The sequence below is a fragment of the Melanerpes formicivorus genome, unplaced genomic scaffold (assembly GCF_026170545.1).
Source record: "Melanerpes formicivorus ecotype bairdi unplaced genomic scaffold, bMelFor1.0.p_v2 SCAF_135, whole genome shotgun sequence".
Lineage (NCBI taxonomy): Eukaryota > Metazoa > Chordata > Aves > Piciformes > Picidae > Melanerpes > Melanerpes formicivorus.
In genome coordinates, this window is record NW_027142487.1 from 786210 (window position 1) to 806101 (window position 19892).

At 65.3% G+C, this 19892-nt stretch overlaps 2 protein-coding genes across 5 annotated transcripts; both read right to left on the minus strand.

Moving 5' to 3' along the window:
• Positions 1-767: 767 nt before the first annotated feature.
• LOC137456725 (mesothelin-like protein) lies at positions 768-11308 on the minus strand. Of its 3 annotated transcripts, XM_068168315.1 has the most exons (18): positions 11169-11308; positions 10426-10605; positions 9996-10027; positions 9460-9509; positions 8752-8857; positions 8536-8621; positions 7796-7922; positions 7522-7712; positions 6856-6946; positions 6618-6762; positions 5907-6091; positions 5579-5734; positions 5310-5443; positions 4912-5045; positions 4478-4578; positions 3009-3565; positions 2368-2966; positions 768-1615 (listed from the first exon to the last, which is right to left on the minus strand). In XM_068168315.1, exons 2-18 carry the CDS (start codon positions 10469-10471, stop codon positions 1533-1535), a joined length of 2823 nt encoding a protein of 940 aa, XP_068024416.1. In that variant the 5' UTR covers positions 10472-10605; positions 11169-11308; the 3' UTR covers positions 768-1532. The 3 variants fall into 3 exon arrangements, with proteins under 3 accessions (XP_068024416.1, XP_068024415.1, XP_068024414.1); XM_068168314.1 differs by having other exon boundaries at positions 2368-3565; positions 10426-10553; positions 11169-11295; XM_068168313.1 differs by having other exon boundaries at positions 2368-3565; positions 11169-11295.
• Positions 11309-13195: 1887 nt separating this feature from the next.
• On the minus strand, positions 13196-19783 carry LOC137456703 (RNA pseudouridylate synthase domain-containing protein 1-like). 2 transcript variants are annotated; one of them, XM_068168284.1, is made up of 6 exons: positions 19703-19783; positions 18765-18875; positions 18195-18318; positions 17392-17494; positions 17213-17314; positions 13196-16335 (listed from the first exon to the last, which is right to left on the minus strand). In XM_068168284.1, exons 2-6 carry the CDS (start codon positions 18863-18865, stop codon positions 15938-15940), a joined length of 828 nt encoding a protein of 275 aa, XP_068024385.1. In that variant the 5' UTR covers positions 18866-18875; positions 19703-19783; the 3' UTR covers positions 13196-15937. The 2 variants fall into 2 exon arrangements, with proteins under 2 accessions (XP_068024385.1, XP_068024384.1); XM_068168283.1 differs by having other exon boundaries at positions 18684-18875.
• Between the last annotated feature and the right edge of the window lie 109 nt (positions 19784-19892).

Sequence of the window (19892 nt, forward strand, 5' to 3'; positions counted from 1 at the left end):
GGGCAGGAGCCCCAGGGGTGCCTGCTGCTTCCCTGGGCCGTGGGCTGACCAGCAGCCAGGACCCGAGGGCCTTGCCTTTGGTGCTGGCAGCTCAGCACCGGTGAGCTGAGCCCTCAGCCTGTGCAGGCTGCTGGCAGCAGTGAAGATCTGCAGCTTGGAGGGAGAGGCAGAGTGGAGGTGGAGCTGTGGAGGGGGAGATAAGCAGAGGATGCCAGCAGCTGTGGGGGCTGGAAGGGGCCCCTGGGGATCACCCACTCCAACCCCCAGCAGCTTGCCCAGGGGCACAGTGCCCAGGGGGGGTTGGAAGCTCTCCAGAGGAGACTCCACAGCCTCTGGCAGCCTGCTCCAGGCTCCAGCAGCCTCACACCAAAGAAATTTCTCCTGGGGTCCAGTTTGTGCCCCCTGCCCCTTGTGCTGTCCCTGGGCACCACTCAGCAGAGCCTGGCCCCAGCCTCTTGCCCCCCAGCCTTTAGCTCTTGCTGAGCATTGCTCAGCTGCCCTCTGGGGCTGCTCTGCTGCAGGCTCTCAGCCTCACAGGGATGCTCCAGGCCCTCAGCCTTCCTTCTGCCCTGCTCTTTGACTCTCTCCAGTAGTTCCCTGTCCTTGAGCTGGGGAGCCCAGAGCTGGAGCCAGTTCTGCAGCTGTGGCCTCAGCAGGGCAGGGCAGAGGGGGAGGACAAGGAAGGAAGAGCAAAAGACCTGGCACCTGCTTAGGTTTCACCTGGAGAAGCTACACCACAAAGCAGCAAACCCAGCAGGAGCTCAGTTGCTGTGGAAGGAAGAAGCTGATTGATGTTTATTCTGTCACCAAGGCAAACCCCCTGCACTCCACCACCCCTCACCAGGCTGCACACTCTGATCCCAGGCTCATGAGACAGGCAGATGCAGTTCAGTGATCTCAGCTCTCAGGCTGCTTGGCTGGGTCACATCCTGCTTCTCTTGCAGTGGGCTGTGCCTTGGGCCCCTGAGTTGTCCTGCTGCTCCCCTAGATCCCAGTGGGGCCAGACAGGGGTTAAATGTCTCTTGGTGTGGGCAGAGCTCCCTCTGCTCTCAGCAGTCCTGCCCAGGGAGGTGTTGCTCCTTGTCTCTGGGGGAGTTCAAACCCCATGTGGCCCCTGGGGCATGGTGCAGGGGGCTGGGGGCTGGGGCAGGACCCGAGGGGCACTTCCCAGCCTTGGTGATCCCTGCACTGTCAGAGTGGTCCTTGCTGTGCTGCACTGCAGAGAGCTGCTGGCCAGGAAGTGGCTTCCTAGGGCTGGAGCAGCTCTGCTGCCCTTCCATGGCCAGCCTCGGGCACAGGCAGTGGACTCCATGCTGGGGACAGACAGACAGACAGACAGAGTCTGCTGCCCTTCCATGGCCAGCCTCGGGCACAGGCAGTGGACTCCATGCTGGGGACAGACAGACAGACAGACAGAGCCTGCTCCCCTCCCAGGCTTCTGCTTCCCCACAGGCAGAGTGCAGCAGCGTGGGGCTGTGGGGTGATGCCAATCCAAGGAGGGAGCTGGTGAGGGAGGGCTGCAGGTGGCACTGTCAGAGGAGCTGTGGCAGCAGGGAGCTGCCCAGGGCTGTGGTCAGCACAGCCAGCAGGCAGGAGGAGAGCATGGAGCCCGAGCCTGGCAGAGGAGAGAGAGTTGGATCAGCCTGGCAGAGAGCAGGTGGGAGCTGTTGGGGTCCAGGTACCACAGAGGGGCACAGTGCCAGGACAAAGCTCTTGTGGTGTGCCTCAGGCACTGCCCTGCACCAGGGGTGGCACCTGGCTGGGAAGAGTGGGCAGGACTGAGGCTGCCCCACTGCAACAGCAGGGAATGGCTTTGCTTGGGAGAGACCTTGGAGACCATCAAGTGCAATCCTGCCAGGGCACTGCCAGGGCACTGCCAGGGCCCCACCAGCCCATGGCCCTCAGCACCACAGCTCCAGGGCTTTGGACCCCCTCCAGGGATGCACCCCTGCCCCGGGAGCCTGTCCCAGGGCTTGAGAACCCTTCTAGAGAAGAAATTATTCCTCGTGTCCACCCAAACCTCCTCTGAGGCAGCCTGAAGCTGTTTCCTCCTCTCCTGTCACTTGGTTTCTAGTGCCCCCAAAGCCCCTGGCTGCAGGGGGGGCTCTCAGGAGCTGCAGGGAGCAGTGAGGTCTCCCCCAGCCTCCTCCAGGCTGCACACCCCCAGCCCCCTCAGCTGCTCCTCCCCAGCCCTGCTCCCCAGACCCTTCCCCAGCTCTGTTGCCCTTCCCTGGGCCCCCTCCAGCCCCCATCGTGGGCCCAGGACCCAAGGTGTGGCCTCCCCAGTGCCCAGCTGCTCTTTGGGGATGAGTTCTGCCCCAGCATCAGTCCCTGAGCTCCTCCCAGCTCTGCCCCTTGGCATCCTACCAGGCAGAGGTTTCAGGTTGATGTAGCCAGGGGGTGTTGGTCTGGGCGGCTCTGGCAGGCCCGGGGGGGGCTCTCTGGTGGTGGCAGAGGAGGGGCCCAGGGGCGTTGGAGGGGCAGCAGTCTGGCAATCCTCTGTTGTGGTCTCAGCCGTGGAGGAGGCAGAGCTGTTCTGGGGGGAGCTGGGGGCTGGGCTGGGCTTATGGGGGGTAGGGTTTGGCTCTGTGGCCGTGCTGGCAGCAGCTGCAGTGGTGGAGTTAGGGGCAAGGGTGCCAGGAACGCTGTGGGTGCTCGGGGGGGTGGTGTTCTGGGGGGCAGGAGCGGGGGGGGTGGTGCCTCCCGGTGCCAGGGGGCTCGTGGACACCGGTGGGGTGCTGGGGGGGTGGGTGGCAACGGCTGGGGCAGGAGGAGAGCTGCTGGAGGGCTCCTGTGTGAGAGCAGGGGGGGGCACAGCGCTGGGGGAGGTGTTTGGGTTGGCAGTGGTGTTGGGGAGGGGGCCAGGGGGAGAGGTGACCTCAGGTGAGGTGGTGGAGGGGTGAGGTGGGGAGCTGGAGCAGGGGGGGGTGGTGGAGATGGAGGTGGTGGATGGAGCAGGGGTGGAGGTTGGAGCAGGGGTGGAGGTTGGAGCAGGGGTGGAGATGGAGGTTGGAGCAGGGGTGGAGGTGGAGGTTGGAGCAGGGGTGGAGGTGGAGGTGGTGGATGGAGCAGGGGTGGAGGTTGGAGCAGGGGTGGAGATGTTGGCTGGAGCAGGGGTGGAGGTGGAGGTTGGAGCAGGGGTGGAGGTTGGAGCAGGGGTGGAGGTGGAGGTTGGAGCAGGGGTGGAGATGTTGGCTGGAGCAGGGGTGGAGGTGGCAGTGGGACTCAGAGAAGCACTGGGGACAGCGGTGGAGGGGTGGGGGGCAGTGCTCTCAGGGGTTGTGGGGGCCTGGGTGGGGGCAGTGCTTGGCCCAGTTGGAGGCTGGCTGCTGGGGGCAGTGGGCTCGGGGGTGATACTGGCTGTGGGGTTGGGGTGAGGGGGGGGGGTGGTGCCCGTGGGGGTGGGCTGCAGGATCCCTCCCTGCAGGCCGATCCCCAGGATGTCATCCAGCTCCCTCTGGAGCTGCTCCTTCACCCAGGTCTTCACCAGGGTTTCGTTTTCAGCCTCCTTCAGGGCTGGGAGGTTGCTCCCAAGCAAATTCTTCACGTCCATGACGCTGAGTCTCTGCCAGAGCAGGGCAGGGAGGCCTCAGCTGAGCCTCCCAGGCGGCAGGGCAGTGCTGCTGCGGCTGCAGGAGCCACAGTGCCCAGGGGCAGCAGTGCCACAGTGCTCAGGGGCAGCAGCACCACAGTGCCCAGGGGCAGCAGCACCACAGCTCCCAGGGGCAGCAGCGCCACAGTGCCCAGGGGCAGCAGCACCACAGTGCCCAGGGGCAGCAGCACCACAGCTCCCAGGGGCAGCAGCGCCACAGTGCCCAGGGGCAGCAGCACCACAGTGCCCAGGGGCAGCAGCACCACAGCTCCCAGGGGCAGCAGCACCACAGCTCCCAGGGGCAGCAGTGCCACAGTGCCCAGGGGCGGCAGTGCCACAGTGCCCAGGGGCAGCAGCACCACAGTGCCCAGGGGCAGCAGTGCCACAGTGCCCAGGGGCAGCAGTGCCACAGCTCCCAGGGGCAGCAGTGCAGTGCTGCAGCTGCAGGAGCCACAGCTCCCAGGGGCAGCAGTGCCACAGTGCTCAGGGGCAGCAGCACCACAGTGCCCAGGGGCAGCAGCACCACAGTGCCCAGGGGCAGCAGCGCCACAGTGCCCAGGGGCAGCAGTCCCACAGTGCTCAGGGGCAGCAGCACCACAGTGCCCAGGGGCAGCAGTGCCACAGTGCTCAGGGGCAGCAGCACCACAGTGCCCAGGGGCAGCAGTGCAGTGCTGCAGCTGCAGGAGCCACAGTGCCCAGGGGCAGCAGTGCCACCGTGCCCAGGGGCAGCAGTGCCACAGTGCCCAGGGGCAGCAGCGCAGTGCTGCAGCTGCAGGAGCCACAGCTCCCAGGGGCAGCAGCAAGGGCAGCAGCAAGGGCAGCACTGGGTGCTCTGGAGAGCCCCAGCCCTCCCTGCTCAGCTGCAGCAGGGTGCAGGGGAGGTACCTGCAGCTCAGCAGGGTTGAGGGTGAGGAAGGTGTCCATGTCCATGTCTATGGCAGTGCCAGCCTCAGCCAACGCTCTCAGATCCTCTGCTGGAGCTCCGCCTTCGAGAAAGCACAGGGGGCACCTGGCACCTGGCACCTGGCACCCAGGCAGCTGGGAACGCGGGCAGCTGGGCACCCGGGCAGCTGGGCACCCAGGCAGCTGGGCACCCGGGCACCCAGGCACCCGAGCAGCTGGGAACCCGGGCATCTGGGCACCTGGGCAGCTGGGCACATGGGCAGCTGGGCGCCTGAGCACCCGGGCAGCTGGGCAGCTGGGCAGGGCATGGCTCTCAGCTGTGTCTCCAGTCTGGCCAACCCCCCTGGCACAGGGAGAGGTCTCCTACCGCCCTGTGCTGTCCAACGCCCTGCAGAGGCCGGAGGCTCAACACCTACCCAGGTAAGGCCGGATCAGGCAGTAGTAGGCTCTGGTGCTGTTGGCGTGGCCAGCAAAGGCCTCCTGAGCCTTGCTGTAGAGCTGCTCCTTCAGGGCTCGAGGGCAAGAGCTGATGTTCAGCTGTCCAGCAGTCCTGGGCAGGGAGAGGGTCGCAGCTCAGAGCCGTGGCCAGCACCCCAGCAGCTGCAGCCCTTCCCGTGGTGTGGTCTGCCCCTGCTCAGCGCTGGTGGCGCAGGCAGGAGCTGGGAGCAGGATGAGCTGGGAGCAGGATGAGCTGGGAGCAGGATGTGGCCATCCCCCCCCCCAGCTCCCTGCAAGTGAGCAGAGCCAAAGGGGGAGGGGGAGAGCTGCCATCCCCTCGGCTCCCTGCCCAGGGGCACCCCCGCGGGTGCCTCACCTGAGTGCTTCTGGAGGTATTGTCTGGAGCAGCTCCTCGGGCAGCTGGCACAGGCTCTCCCCACCCACGGCCCGGAGCAGGGCACCGCTCCAGCTGCCCCCCAGCGCCAGGTACCTGCTGAGCAGCTGCTGCAGCTGGGAGAAACAGGTCAGAGGGTTGCAGGCAGGCAGGGCAGGAAGGTGCTCCTGGTACAAGCCTGTGGGTACCATCCCACCCCTGTGCCCCGAGCTGGGCACCACTTGGGGCTCACCTGTGCCCCATGGGCTTACCTGGGGAGCTTTCCAAGGGCCATCTGAGGGGTTGAGCAGGGCCAGGAGAGTGCCACTGGATGCCAGCTGCCACTGGCTGATCTCCTCTGGGGAGTACAGGCGAGAGAGCTCCCCCATCACCCTCAGCTGCTCCTCCGGGATGCTCTCTGGGTACATCTGTAGGGCCAGGCCAGGGGGGCACAGAAGGGGCTCAGAGATGGGCACAGAGGCAGCGACTGGCACAAGGGCCCCACCTGGGCACCTTTGTGTCCATTCCCACAGTGGGTCTGGCCCAGCCCAGAGCTAAGGGGGGGCTGGAGGGGAGTTCCTGCCCTGTGCCACCCATCACCTGCTGCAGCCTTTTCTTCACAGCCAGGAGGAATTCGATGGGCAGAGGGTGCTGCAGCAGCTGTGCCAGGTCTGCTGCCAGCACCTGGTTGGTCAGGCAGAGCTCAAACTCCTCAGCGTTCTCGTAGTCAAAGAGAAAGTAAGGGTTGGAGAGAGCGTCGGACGTGACGGGCACTGATGGGCAGCCTGTGGGCAGGGAGGGCAAGGCAGCAGATCACAGACTGGAGAGGGGCTGGGAGGGACCCCTGGGCATCACCCAGCCCAAGCCCTGCTCCAGCAGGGCACCCCCAGCAGCTTGCCCAGGGGCACAGTGCCCAGGGGGGTTGGAAGCTCTCCAGACTCCACAGCCTCTCTGGCAGCCTGCTCCAGGCTCCAGCAGCCTCACACCACAGAGATTTATTTGCATCTTTAAAAGGAACCTCCTGGGCTCCACTTTGTGCCCCCTGCCCCTTGTGCTGTCCCTGGGCACCACTGAGCAGAGCCTGGCCCCAGCCTCTTGCCCCCCAGCCTTTAGCTCTTGCTGAGCATTGCTCAGCTCCCCTCTGGGGCTGCTCTTCCCCAGGCTCAGCCCCAGGGCTCTCACAGCCTTTCTGCCCAGCCCTGAGCCCTCCCTGGGGGCACCCAGATGCCATCCAAAGAGCCCAAGTGCATTCCCCCCCCCGCCCCCGGTCTGGAGGGGTCCGGAGCAGCGGTGCTGAGGGGGAGCTCTCACTGCCTGCGTTCCTCTTGCGCCTGGGTCGGGACGGAGCTGCTGCTGCCGCCAAGGCTCTGAGCAGCAGCAGGGAGCTCTGCCGCTGGGAACGTCCCTGGCTGCGGTACGTGGCCACGATGCTCCTGCCCAGAGCCTCCCGTGCCTCCTGCCAGGAAGGGAGGAGGGTGCTGGGTGAGCAGCCCCAGGGCTTGCCTGGCTGATGGACAACTCCCCCCGAGGAGCCCAGGGGAGGACTCACCTCGGCCACCAAGCTCAGCGTGCCCTGGTCCAAAGCCGGCAGGAGCGGCCCCAGGCGCTGCAGAGCCTGGAGGTCCCAGCTGGAGGGATCCCTGTGGCCAGGGGGAGAGTCACAGAGCAGGGGGGGTCAGAAGGCTGCTCTGGAGAGCATCCAGTGCAGTCCAGGCCCCCTGCTCTAGCAGGAATGCCCCGAGCAGGCTGCACAGGAACCTGCCCAGGAGGGATCTGGAAGTCTCCAGAGCAGGAGACTCCACAGCCTCTCTGGGCAGCCTGCTCCAGGCTCCAGCAGAGGTTTCTCCTTCTGTTCAGGTGAGTCCTGGGTCCTAGTATGGAGTCATTGCCCCTTGTCCTGTCCCTGGGCACCACTGAGCAGAGCCTGGCCCCAGCCTCTTGCCCCTCAGCCTCTAGCTCTGCTGAGCATTGCTCAGCTCCCCTCTGGGGCTGCTCTGCTGCAGGCTCTCAGCCCCAGGGCTCTCAGCCTCTGCTCCTCACAGAGCTGCTCCAGGCCCCTCAGCATCTTCCTAGCCTCTTCTGGGCTCTCTGCAGCACTTCCCTGACCCTCTGGAGCTGAGGAGCCCAAACTGAGCACAACACTCCAGAAGGACCAGCAGAGTCCCCCCGGGGGTACAGCATCCCTCCTCCTGCAGGGCAGATGCAGGCTCCTCACCCATACTCTGTGTCCCCAGCAAGCAGCACAGCGTTGAGGGCAGCCCTCTGGGGCTCTGTCAGCGCTGAGCAGAGCTTCAGGTTCTCCAGGACGCTGGGATCCGAGGCTGCGATGGTCTCGGGCTCCATGTCACACACCAGCGCCCCGAGGCTGCTGAGCTGCTCGCCGTTCAGGCGCCTGCTCCTCACCCCCTGGCAGAGACAACGCTCCCCCTTGAGCATCACCCGGGAGGGGGGCGGGGTCCGCAGCCACCCCCAGCCCGGGCCCCGCTCACCAGGCAGGTCAGAGCCCTCCGCAGCAGCCCCGACCGCCGGGCCGAGCCCCGGGGCAGCAGGTCCAGGTGCCCGCGGGATGCCCTGCTGTAGAACTCCTTGCAGGTCTCACCACGGACCTCAGCTGAGCTGTGGGGAGAGAGCCAGCGTGGCAGGGAGGAGCAGGGGCCAGGCAGGAGCTCAAATGCTGCTTCGTGTGGGCAGTTTTGAACTGCTCCTGCTAGGTGAGGGAGCTGCTGAGGTGCACGGGGCTAGAGGCCTCCTCTTACCCTGGGCACAGGACTGGCACTGCCCAGCACCGTGCACACCATGCCATGGCCAGTGTGGAGCCAGGCTCAGGGAGGAGTGAGGTGAGCAGGGGACCAGGGAAATGCCCTGCCTGGGGCTGAAGGTGGCACGAAGGGAGGGGACTTGCACAGAGGCAGAGACTCCCAGGCTGGGAGGGGGGAAGGAAGCCTCCAAGCCCCCAAGCCCATCTATTCCACCCCCCTGCAGCCAGCAGGGACAGCCCCAACCAGAGCAGCTGCTCACAGCCCAAAGAGCCTGACCTGGGGTGGTGCCAGGGGGGGACATCTCCCACCTCTGGGCCAGGCTCTCACCACCCTCAGGGTCAAACCTTTCTCCCTTCTCTCCAGCCTGCATCTCCCTCTCTTAGTTCAAAGCCTGTCCCAGCAGGCCCCACATGCCCCAGGCTGGTGAGCCCTGGCTGGCACCAAAGCCATGGCCTGCCCTGGGTACTCACTCAAAGAAGAGCAGCAGGTCGGGTGGCAACCCCTGGAACTCCTTCGTCAGGTTCCTGGCAGCGAGCAGCCTGGCCAGGCAGGACAGCTGGGCAGGGAGAAGCTTGTCTTGGCCATGCCAAGGTGGTGAGACCCCCTTCCCCCCGGCCCCCCCCACCTCCCTGTGCCCTGTTGGGCTCCATGGGGTTTGCAGTCCCCCCCCGGCTGCCCCTGCCCACCTGGGCACTGCTCAGCTCCACTGAGTTGTTCTGCAGCCCCCGGGCAAAGGCCAGGATGTCAGCAGCGGGCAGGTCGCTGGCTGGGATGCATGGCACAGCTGGCAGCCTGCAGGTGGGAGGCACAGTTCCATTTCACCTCCCTCTTTAGCCCCCATGGGTGATGAGCCCCCTCCTTCCCCCGGGAGATCTTCACCCTGGGCACGGCTGTGTGGGGTAAGTGCCAGCAGTTTCTTGTCCCTCTTCAGCTGGGGAGCCCAGACCTGGACCCAGGACTGCAGCTGAGGCCTCTTTAGGGCAGGGGAGAGAGGGAGCAGAACCTCCCCGGACCTGCTGCCCACAGGCAATGTCTCAGCTACAGGGGCACACTGCTGCCACCCTGGCTGGGGTGGTGGTAGAGGTGCCCACCGTGCCCCGGGCTGTGGGTGAGGGAGACACCAGCGGAGCCTGGAGGTGAGCTCAGGGGAGGCTCCCCGTGTGTGAGCCCCGGCAAGAGGAGGAGGTCCCTGCGGTGTTTGTGCTGCAACCAAAGCCGAAGCCTCAGCCAGCCCCAGAACCGGCTGCACAAGGCTGCAAATCCTCTGCAGCCTAACCCCGCAGTCACAGCTGGGGCAGGGAGGGGAGAAACAGACCTGCTCCCACACCAGCACCACTGCCTGCCCCCACCCAGACCCCCCCCGGCTCGGGATCCCAGCCCGGGCCGGTGCTTACCGGGCGCTTGGCTCCGCGGCGGGCGGAACGGCTCCGACCGTCAGGGCAGCCTGGGGAGGAGGAGGATGGGTGAGGGATGTTCAGCCCCACTGAGGATGATGGAAAAGGGCTTTCAAAGCAAGGATCAAGCAGGGCACGGGGGCTGACCTGGCCAGTGCCCCCAGCCCGCAGCCCACAAGCGCTGGGAACCGGAGCAGCCCTGGAGCTGTGCTGGGTTACGGGTGGGGACCAGAAGCCACCCGAGCGGAGACCCTCCGGCGGCAGCTCTGCCCCTGCTGCCCCGGGGCCGGGCAGCGCTGGGCGCCCATCAGCTCGGGGATCCAGACTTTGGTCTGGGAGCAGCGTGGGGAAGCTGCTGCGTGATGGAGGGGAGGGGACGGGACAGGGCCAGGGCTGCACAAAGGGCCGGGGGGGAGGAAGAGGATTCGGTTGCCTGCAGACAAGGACTGGGGGGACCGTGGCAGCTCCGCTGCCCCTGGCACCAGCCGTGAGGTTTTGGCAGAGCCTGGAGAGATCCGCAGCTGGGGGACACTCACCACTGCTGCTTCCACCAGCCCCGGGGAGAGACCTGCAACAAAGTGAGTCATAAACCACCCGTGGCCGTGCTCGGGGGGGGCTCTGCAGCACCCCCGCGGCCGGGGCCTGCGAGGGCTTTTCACTGTCAGTTTGATGATGTTCAGTGGATGCTGGAGAGCACCGGGCAGGGAGCAGCCCACTCGACACCTGCAGCTTCCACCTGCAGGCCAGGGGCTGCCTCCGTGGGGGCTTGGGAGGTAGACTGGGAGGGGTCCACTCCTGCAATCTGTCCGTGCAGATCTCTCACTGGGAAACCCTCCCTCTGCCCGTGGGCAGTGATGGGAGCGAGGAAAGGCAGAGGGGATGCCAGAGCACAGGCTGGGGGTGGGGCCAGGGGTGGCAGGGGGTCCTGGGGCAGGGTCACCTTGAAGGGAACAAGAAGTCACTCACAGAGACAGAGAGTGATGGCTGCCGGCGCCAGGGCTGCCTGCACCATGCTGCTTGTGCCAGGGCTTCGTCCTTGGTGCAGGCTGGGCAGCCAGGAGCTGTGTCCCACGCTCTGGGATGGTGCTGGATGCCTGCTGGGGGGCAAGGAGCAGCCAAGCCCCTCCTCTGACACTGGGGCTGGAGCTGTGGGGTGCAGCAGCTCAGTGTCCCCCACCTGTGCCCTGATCAAACCCCAGGCAGCTGAGGGAGAAACTTAAGTCCTGTGGAGCAGAGAATTGCATTCCCACCCATCCTGAAAGAGGCTCCATGAGAAGCTGTCCTCTGGGGCACCCAGCCTGAGCCCTGCAGGGAGAGGAGCTCCTCCAGCTCCACACAGGAGCCCTGCAGGGAGAGGAGCTCCTCCAGCTCCACACAGGAGCACTGGGCTCACAAAGACCACTGGAGGGGCACCAGGTGTAGCTCTGCCCTTGTCCCCAGGGCCACATCCCTCAGAGGTCATAAATCCCTGCTCCAGAAACGTCCTCCAGGGGCTGCCCAGCGCTGCCCCCAGCAAGCAGCTCCTTGCCCTTCCACCTGGAGCCATTTCTCCACTGCCTCTCAGGAGCAGGTAGCTCAGGTAGCTCCTTGCCCTTCCAGCCAGAGCCATTTCTCCTCCCATTCTCAGGGCAGGTACCCAAGCAGCTAGAACTAGAGACCTTCACCCTCCAAGCCTCATCCCTCGCCCCAGACCCCCCTGGTGACCTCACCAAGCTGTGCTGCTCTCCGTCCAGGGGGCTGAGGGGCTGCAGGTTTGGTGCTGCTCTGCTGGGGCAGGTGCTGAGTGGTGGCTGGAGATGGGCTTGGGCTTGGCACTTATCTGCTGAGGGGTGGGGATGGTGCTCTGCAGAGGGGGTGTGACGTGGCAGTGTCTCAACAGGGCTGTGTCAAGCTGCTCTCCCCTGGCTTTGCCTTGCTGTGATTTGTGGGCTGAGGCTTTTTGGTGGTGGTGGGGTTGGGGTTGTTTTTTTTTTTCCCCTTTGAAAGACTCACTTTGAACTTTGGGGTAAATAAGCTGAATTTCTGAGCTCCTGCTGCAGACAAAGGTCCTCCCACAGCGAGTGGGAAGCCTTCAGGCTGGCCAGGGGTGTACTTTAGAGGGCTCTTGGTGGTGGGCTCAGCACGCTGCTGGGGGCTGCTGCCCTTCTTCCTTTTGGCTTTGGCCATGCAGAGGCCAATTCCCTTCTGCCACCTCTGACCCTGCTCTGCAGCACCTTCCAGCCTGTGCCATGGAGGAGGAGGCCAAAGAGCAGGGACTCAAAACCTTCCTGAGGCTGTGATGCAAACCTGGAGGAACCTGAGTGTGGCAGCAAACCCTGGAGCCATGGAATGGTAGGGGCTGGATGGGACCCTTGGAGATCAGTGGCACCTGAGAGTCGATCCTGGGCAGAGGGGAGGGTGGCAGCTGGTTGCTTGGCTGCACCCCTTCCTCAGCTAGGTTTTGGGGGGCACCACCCTGTGCCAAGGGTCTCTGGACCTGCTGGTGCAGCGTTGATGGAGGTTGGGCATCCCTCAGTGCTCCCAACCTGTGTCCCCATCCTGCCCCCCCGGCCAGCAGCCAGTCCTGCAGCTCAGGGCTGGGCCAGCCCCGGGGGAGCTCCTCCTTGGGAAGGATCTGCTGCAGAAATTGCTCTGCTTGGAGCAGGGGAATTAGAGAAACTTGTTTGCTATGAGGTGCAGGTGGGACACAGCCCCTGCCCCAGGCCTGCTGGCCAGAGGTGGCTGGAGCAGGGCCCCTTTGCCCAGCCCCAGGTCCACCATGGGGCTTGAAACTGACCCTGAAACAACCTCAGGAGGAGCAGCCACAGGAGCAGCCACCCCAAACCCAAATGGCCTGAGAAGCATTTGCTCAGGCCCCTTTCCCTGGGGGGCCTGGGGGGCTGCTGCTGGGCTCCAACCACGTTCTCCCCATGCTGGGTGGGCTGGAAACCATCTCCCCTCCTAATCAGCTACTTCTCTGCCACTGCCAGCTTTGTAAAGACTGCAACTAACCTCCTTGGGTCTTCACTCACTGCTCCAGCTGCTCCAGCCCAAGGAATGCCATTCATGGGCAAGAGCCAGGCAGAAACTGGGCTGGAAAAGGCCTCTGAGGTCACCCAGTCCAACCTTCAACCCAGCCCCACCATGGCCAACAAACCATGTCCCAGAGTGCCATGGCCACAGGGCTCTGGAACAGCTCCTGGCATGGGGACTCCACCACCCCCCTGGGCAGCCTCTGCCAGCCCCTGACCCCTCCTGCAGGGAGGAAATTGTTCCTCCCCTGGCACAACTTGAGGCCATTTCCCCTCCTCCTAGCACCTGATAGCAGGGGGCAGAGTGACCTTCCCGGGGCACCCCCTCGCCACCAGCGGCCCCAGGGCTGCTTCTCCACCTTGCAGTGTTTTGTAACCAGGAGCTTTGCTGCTGGTGTTGAGCAGGCTGGGCTGTGGGCAGGGCAGGCTGGAGGAGGGCCAGGGCACTGGCACCTGCCCCAGGCACTGGCACCTGCCCCAGGCACCTCGGGCATCCCTGGCCGCCTGCGTGGCAGCTGCTGAACCCGGGAGGCCAGGCAGGAAGCTAATCCTGGTGGCTTCAGCCAGGAGAAGAGGCAAGGATGAGCGTGGTGCTCACAGAACAGGTTGGCCAGGTCAGAGCCCTGGGGCTGGGCTGGGCTGGGCTCATTCCTGGACCCCCCCAGCACCAGAGTGGCCATGCTGCAGCTCCCCGACCCACGGCACCCACAGAGCAGAGGGGCAGCTGCAGGACACAGGCAATGCTTTACTAGGGCCTTGTGCAACGAGGAGGAAGGGTCAGCAGGAGACAGAACACCACCAGGGACACCCCCCCATAACCCCCTGCCCAAAGCAGGCTGGGCTCACAGGGGAGGCAGAGAGGGGGGAGCAGGGCTGGCTGCAGCACGGGAGAGAAGCTGGGAGGGACAGCTGGGAAGCTCTCTGCAGGCTGAGGAAAGCATTGCCCCATCCCTGCTCCTGCACTGCTGGGCTCAGCTGCAGCACACCCAGGGTGAGGGCTGGGGGCTGCAGGGTGTGGTGAGCACTGGGTGCCAGCCCTGCCCACCACCCCTGGTCCATCAGCCTCCCTCTCCTCCTGCCTGGGCACTGCTGTGTCCCCACTGGCTTCTCCCACTGACCTCTGGCCCCGTGGCCAAGGGCAGCCTCGTCCCAGCCGTGGCCCCTCTCAGGGGCAGGGCAGGCTGCACCTCACCTCTGGTGCTGCAGCTGTCACCTGCCACAGGCCCTGCACGTCACCCACGTCCATCCTTTGGCAAACAGGTTTAGGGGCATGATTTACTGCTCCAGGACCCACCTCTGGCTGCCTCTCCCCTCCCCAGCCACTCCTGGCAGAAGGGATGGGCAGGGATGTGGCCTGGGAGGAAGGAGACAGGTCCCCTGCTCCCCCAAGCCCTGCTGAGCCTTCTGCCACCAGCTGCCGAGCCCTGGGTCCCCACTGGCTGTCCAGGAGCCGTGCACCACCTCCCTGCCCTCACCCTGCACAGGACAGCAGCACCTTGCACCCAGCCAGATAGCTGCAGAGGCAAGGTGAAGGTCACCTCCTCCCCAGCCGCGCAGGGTGAATGCACCAGCAGGAGACACAAGGGCCAGGTGATGCAACAGCCCTCAGGGCTCTGCTGACCTGCAGGCTGAGTTCACTCCCAGGGAGAGGGCTGAGCCACTTTAATCCCCCCCGGGGTGGAAATGTTAGCTGTGTGGAGTCTCTGGCAGCTGCACCTCAAGTGGGACAGGGCCTGTGGGCTGACAAGGGCTCTGGCCATGTGCTGGTGTGGTGGTTCAGTGCCACATGCCTCAGGGATGTGTGCTCTGCGTGCCACAAGCTCCAGCCAGCCCTGGCCCATGCCTCTGGCCTCTCCTCGGCTGCTAAACCACAGAATCATGGAATTGTTTTGGTTGGAAAGGGCCTCTGAGGTCATGGAGTCCAACCCTCACCCCAGCACCACCCTGGCCACCAAGCCATGGCCCCAAGTGCCATGGCCACAGGCTCCTGGAACCCCTCCAGGCATGGGGACTCCACCACCTCCCTGGGCAGCCTCTGCCAGCCCCTGACCTCTCCTGCAAGGAATAAATTGTTCCTCCAAACCTTCCCAGCTAGAACTTGTGGCCATTGCCTCTTGTCCTGTCCCTTGTTCCTGGGCAGAAGAGAGCAACCTCCACCTGGCTCCAGCCTCCTCCCAGGGAGCTGCAGAGAGCAGTGAGGTCTCCCTCAGCCTCTTCTCCAGGCTGAACACCCCCAGCTCTCTCAGCTGCTCCTCCCCAGCCCTGCTCTCCAGACCCTTCCCCAGCTCTGTTGCCCTTCTCTGGACCTGCTCCAGCTCCTCAAAGTCCTTCTTGCACTGAGGGCCCCAAACTGAACCCGGGATTCAAGGTGTGACCTCGGAAGACAAACAGGATGGGAAGGTGACAGTGAACTGGCACTACAAAGGATCTCTGCTTGGCATCTTGCAAAGCTTGGCACCAGCATGAGCCAAGGTCCCTCCTGCTCCCACATCAATCCTCAGCCTGACACTGGAAGGAACCCAGGTTCAACCACTTCCTCAGCTGCTCCTGTTGCTCCAGAGTCCTCCCCAACTGCCCACCCAAAGGACCCCTGGAGCCCTGCCATGGGACCAAAACCTGACACTTAAACCCCAGTGCTGGGGTAAAGCAGAGGGGGACCTCCGCCCCCAGGGCAGAAGAGGGTGCTAGGAAAAGGCAACATCTGGACAAGGAACAGCAACACCTGGTAGGAAAGCTTTGGGCTGCTGGCTGACCACAGCACTACCCCCAGGAGCTCATCTCTGAGACCACCTGCACTCCAGAACCACCACAAGACCAAATTCTTCTGAGAGCAACTGGCAACAGAAAGGTTAAAATCCACTGGAATCAACTCCCCCAGCAGGTACCCAGCCAGGGGGCAGCGCCGGGGAGGGACCTCTCCTGTGCCCATCACACTGCCCAGCTCCACAGGCACACCACCTGGAGCCATCCCAGGACTAGGGGGCTGCTGGTGCCCCCAGGCTGCCCTTCAGCCTCCTGCTCTCCCACCTCCCACGCCAGGTGTGTGCCGCAGAGCACAGCCAGCTGGGGCCACGGGGAGTGGGGACCTGAGCACTGCAGCTGCACCTGGAACGTTCTCCCCTCCCATTCGAGCACCCCAGCACTGAGGGGGTGTGGGCATGCCCATGGTGCTCGTGGCAAAGGCAGTGCTGATGCTACCCTGGCTGTGCCCAAGCCCCAGGATGGGGATGTGAAGCTCTGGGGGCACTCTAAGCTGGGAGGTGACACACTGCTGCTAAGGCTTGGCAGGAGGGAAGGAGCATCCTGTGGCCGGAGGGATGATGAGCAGGGTACAAAACCAACCCAGCCTGATCCCAGCCCCAGAGGTGAGGGAAGCCATGGCACAGAGCAAGTGCAGGTGTGGAGTCAGGGCTCCACTGGGACAACAATGGAGCACTGGGCTGGGACTGCAGGGCTGTGGTTTGTGCTCACTCCAGAGCCCACTCTGCCAACCACTGCTCGCAGCACGCTCTCTGCTCCTCCGTCTCCGGGCTCCCGGCCGCCTCCTGCGCCTCCTCTTCCCCACCACCCAGCACAGCCTCCTGGCTCTGCTCCTCCTGCTTCTGCATCATCTTCTCCTTCAGCTCCTGGATGGTCTCATCCAGCTGGTGCAGGACCTGCTGGGGCACCCAGTTGCTGTCCATGGAGGTGAGGAAGGGGTCGGGGGCGCAGACCTCGATGAGCTCGGTGCTGGTGGGGATGCGCAGGTAGTAGGCGTGCAGCATCATCCTGTAGGGGCTGCTGTCCTGCCGGTGGCTGTAGGTGAAGTCCCCCACGATGGGGTGGCCGATGGCACTGCAGTGCACCCGCAGCTGATGAGTCCGACCTGCCAGCAGAGGAGGGGCAGAGTGTGGCCAGCAGGGCCGGGGAGCTTCTCCTCCCACACCGCTCTGCCCTAGGGAGGCCTCAGCTGCAGCACCGGGGCCAGTGCTGGGCTCCCCAGCTCGAGAGGGACAGGGAGCTGCTGGAGAGATCCAAAGGTGCTGAGGGGCTCTCTGAGGAGCAAAGGCTGAGAGCCTGGAGAAGAGCAGCACCAGAGGGCAGCTGAGCAATGCTCAGCAAGACATAAAGGCCCTGTGGGGGGCAAGAGGCTGGGGGCAGACTCTGCTCACTGGTGCCCAGGGACAGGACAAGGGGCAGGGGGCACAAACTGGAGCCCAGGTTTGGTGTGAAGGTGCTGGAGGCCTGGAGCAGGCACAGGGGTTGTGGAGTCTTCTCTAGAGAGATTCCAAACTCACCTGGCCATGGTGATCCTGGGCCACCTCCTCTGTGTGCCCCTGCTTCAGCAGGGGGAGTTGGACTGGATGACCTCCAGAGGTCCCTTCCAGTCCCACCAGGCTGGGATGGGGTGACCCAGGACACAGTTTCTCTCAGAATCCCTCCGTGAGGGCTCAGGGGAGCCAGGTGACAATGCACCAAGTGGCTTTTATCCCCTCAGGCTGAGACCCTGAGTCCTGCAGGAGCTCAGTGTGGTGCTCAGCTCTGCTCAGCTCTGCTCAGCTTCCGTCCTGTGCTACCCTGCTGCAGCCAAGGTGCAGGGTTACAAGCACAGGTCCCACTGCAGCACCTCTGCCTCCCTCAGCTGCCCAGCCCTCAGCATCTCACACTCCTGGGGACAGGCTCTGTGCTATGCCCAGCCCCACGGCCGCCTCAAAGCTCCTGGGGCCGCAGCCCAGCCTGCTCCGGTGGCCCCCAGCCCCCACCTGTCAGCGGCTGCAGCAGCACTTTGGTCACAGGGTCTCCGCTGTAGGAGCCGCGCTCCAGCACGATCAGCTCCGACTGGCAAGGCTTGGGATTGTCACAGCCTGCAAGGAGACCCAGAGCGGGGTCAGCTCCCCCAGCAGGGCTGAGGGGCGCTGGGCAGGGCAGGGCAGGCGCTCACCCTCAGTCCCATCGATGCACATCATGTGGGTCATGCCCTCCGTGGTGTTCTTCCCGATGGCATAGCTGATGGTCATCCGCCGCTGGCTGACGTGGCCTCTGACCTGGGGAGAGGGCAGCGTGGAGACCCTGCCAGGGCCAGCCCCAGGGCCAGCCCCAGGGCCAGCCCCAGGGCTGCTCCTCGCCAGGGCCAGCGCCAGGGCCAGGGCTGCTCCTCGCCGGCACCAGGAGCAGCAGGAGCAGAGGACGAGCTGGGATTCAGCAAGCCCAGAGGGTGAGTCAGAGAATCAGACTCCCAGACTGGTTTGGGTGGGAAGAGTCCCTGAAAGCTCCTCCAGTCCAAGCCCCTGCAGCCAGCAGGGACAGCCCCAGCCTCAGCAGGCTGCTCACAGCCCCAGCCTGGCCTGGGAGGGTGCCAGGGATGAACAACCTCAGCTCTCAGCTTCCAGCCTCCCAGCACTGCTGTGGCCTCCTCTGGCCCTGCTCCCCCAGCTCCCTGTCTGTGCTGTGCTGAGGACCCCAGAGCTGCCCCAGCACCGCAGGGCATCCCCTCCCTGCCCCTCCCTGCCCCTGCTGCTGGGGACAGCCCAGGGCAGGGCTGGCTCTGGGCTGGCAGCACAAGGTGCCAGCTCCTGTCCAGCTTCTCACCCACCAGCACCCCCAGGTCCTTCTCCACAGGGCTGCTCCCCAGCCTGGACTGATGCCAGGGGCTGCCCCAGCTCCTGTGCAGGACCTGGCACGTGGCCTTTGTGCCCTCCTGAGGCTCACCCAGTGCAGAGGCAGGCCCTGGCAGGGAGGACTCACCAGGGCAAGGTAGGCTTTGGTCACCAGCCTGTCCCTGAAGCACCTGTAGGCACTTCCTGCTGCTGCCTTGTTGAGTGCCACGCACAGGGCCCCACTGGTGGAGAAGTCAAGCTGGTGGCAGAACCTGCAGAGGAGATGGGAGGCAGAGGGCATCGCTGGGCACTTGGGCAGTGTCCCCATGCCAGGCTGGCTCAGGGGCATTGCTGGGCACTCTGGCAGCATCCCCATACCAGGCTGGCTCAGGGGCATCGCTGGGCACTCGGGCAGTGTCCCCATGCCAGGCTGGCTCAGGGGCATCGCTGGGCAGTGTCCCCATGCCAGGCTGGCTCAGGGGCATCGCTGGGCAGTGTCCCCATACCAGGCTGGCTCAGGGGCATCGCTGGGCAGTGTCCCCATGCCAGGCTGGCTCAGGGGCATCGCTGGGCAGTGTCCCCATGCCAGGCTGGCTCAGGGGCAGGGCGGAGCCCGCGCTGGGTGCCAGCTGCTCACCTGAAGCCATAGTAGGTGTGGGGGTCGGCCAGCTCGGGGAAGCGGCGCTTGAGCTGGCTCTGCAGGGTCAGGGTCTCGTACCACAGCTTGCTGTCGATGCGCAGGTCCCAGTGCTTGTTGACCACGATGAAGTCTGAGCTCTGGTACAGGATGCAGAGGTTGTCGATGGTGCCTGGCTCCATGGCCAGCGCCCTGTGGGGAGTGTGAGGGGCACCGGGGTGAGGCAGGGGGGCCTCCAGCCACATCCTGGGCACCCTGGGGAACGGGGACAGCACCCTAGGAGAGCAAAGGGCCCCAGCCAGCATGGGAGGCAGCAGAAGCCAGAGGGGGGTACCCTCATAAGCAGTGTGCTGGTGCTACAGTGACACTGACGTCACACCCAGAGTGACACCAGTGTGACATCACGTGTATCCCAGACTGACACCGATGTCACACCACACGTGCCCAAGAGTGACACCTAAGGGGCCCCCCAGCCCTACCAGTGTCACCCCCTGCAGGTGCCACCCCGTACCGGTCCCGCAGCCACTCTCCTGCTGTAACCCCGCACAGCTCTGCCACTGTCCCGCTGTCGCGCGTGGAGGCCCCACAGCCGCTCGGTGCTCGTCCCATCACACTGCCCGACGGTGGGGCTCAGCTCGCCCCAGGCTCCTGCTGCCCCCGACCGCCACCATCTCGGTGACGTCCCGGTGGGGACACGCGGGGCGGAGGGGGCGCAGGTCGCGGCGGGGAGGGGGCATGCATGGCCGAGGGGACAGGCAGGCAGAGAGAACACGGGGCACGGCGTGGGGGACAGGCACGGCGGAGGGGACACGGGGCACGGCGGAGGGGACACGGGGCACGGCGGAGGGGACACGGGGCACGGGGCACGGCGGAGGGGACACGCACGGCGGAGGGGACACGGGGCACGGCGGAGGGGACACGGGGCACGGCGGAGGGGACACGGGGCACGGGGCACGGCGTGGGGGACACGCACGGCGGCCACCCCTCCCACGACCCGCGGCGCCCACCCCGGGACCGACCTGGAGCGCCGTGGCCGGGCCGGGGGGCCGCGAGCGCCTACATTGTATCCAGCGGCGGCGCCTGGCCGCGCGTCGCGTCCAATCAACGCCAGCAGCGCCGCGCGTCACGTCCAATCAGCTCCGCCGCCGCTTCCGGCCGGCGCGCCGAGGCCAATCAGCGCGGGCTCCGCTGGCGGCCGGAAGCGCGCGG

Excerpts from the sequence above, each read along its gene's own strand:
- LOC137456703 (XM_068168283.1), bottom strand. The coding sequence starts at position 18,865 with ATGGAGCCAGGCACCATCGACAACCTCTGCATCCTGTACCAGAGCTCA. Across the intron at positions 18,319-18,683 it reads CACACCTACTATGGCTTCAG|GTTCTGCCACCAGCTTGACT; the intron begins GTGAGCAGCTGG and ends TCTCCTCTGCAG. Across the intron at positions 16,336-17,212 it reads GCTGCTGCAGCCGCTGACAG|GTCGGACTCATCAGCTGCGG; the intron begins GTGGGGGCTGGG and ends CTCTGCTGGCAG.
- LOC137456725 (XM_068168314.1), bottom strand. The coding sequence starts at position 10,471 with ATGGTGCAGGCAGCCCTGGCGCCGGCAGCCATCACTCTCTGTCTCT. Across the intron at positions 5,046-5,309 it reads ATACCTCCAGAAGCACTCAG|GACTGCTGGACAGCTGAACA; the intron begins GTGAGGCACCCG and ends CTCCCTGCCCAG. Across the intron at positions 4,579-4,911 it reads CCTGATCCGGCCTTACCTGG|GCGGAGCTCCAGCAGAGGAT; the intron begins GTAGGTGTTGAG and ends GCTTTCTCGAAG.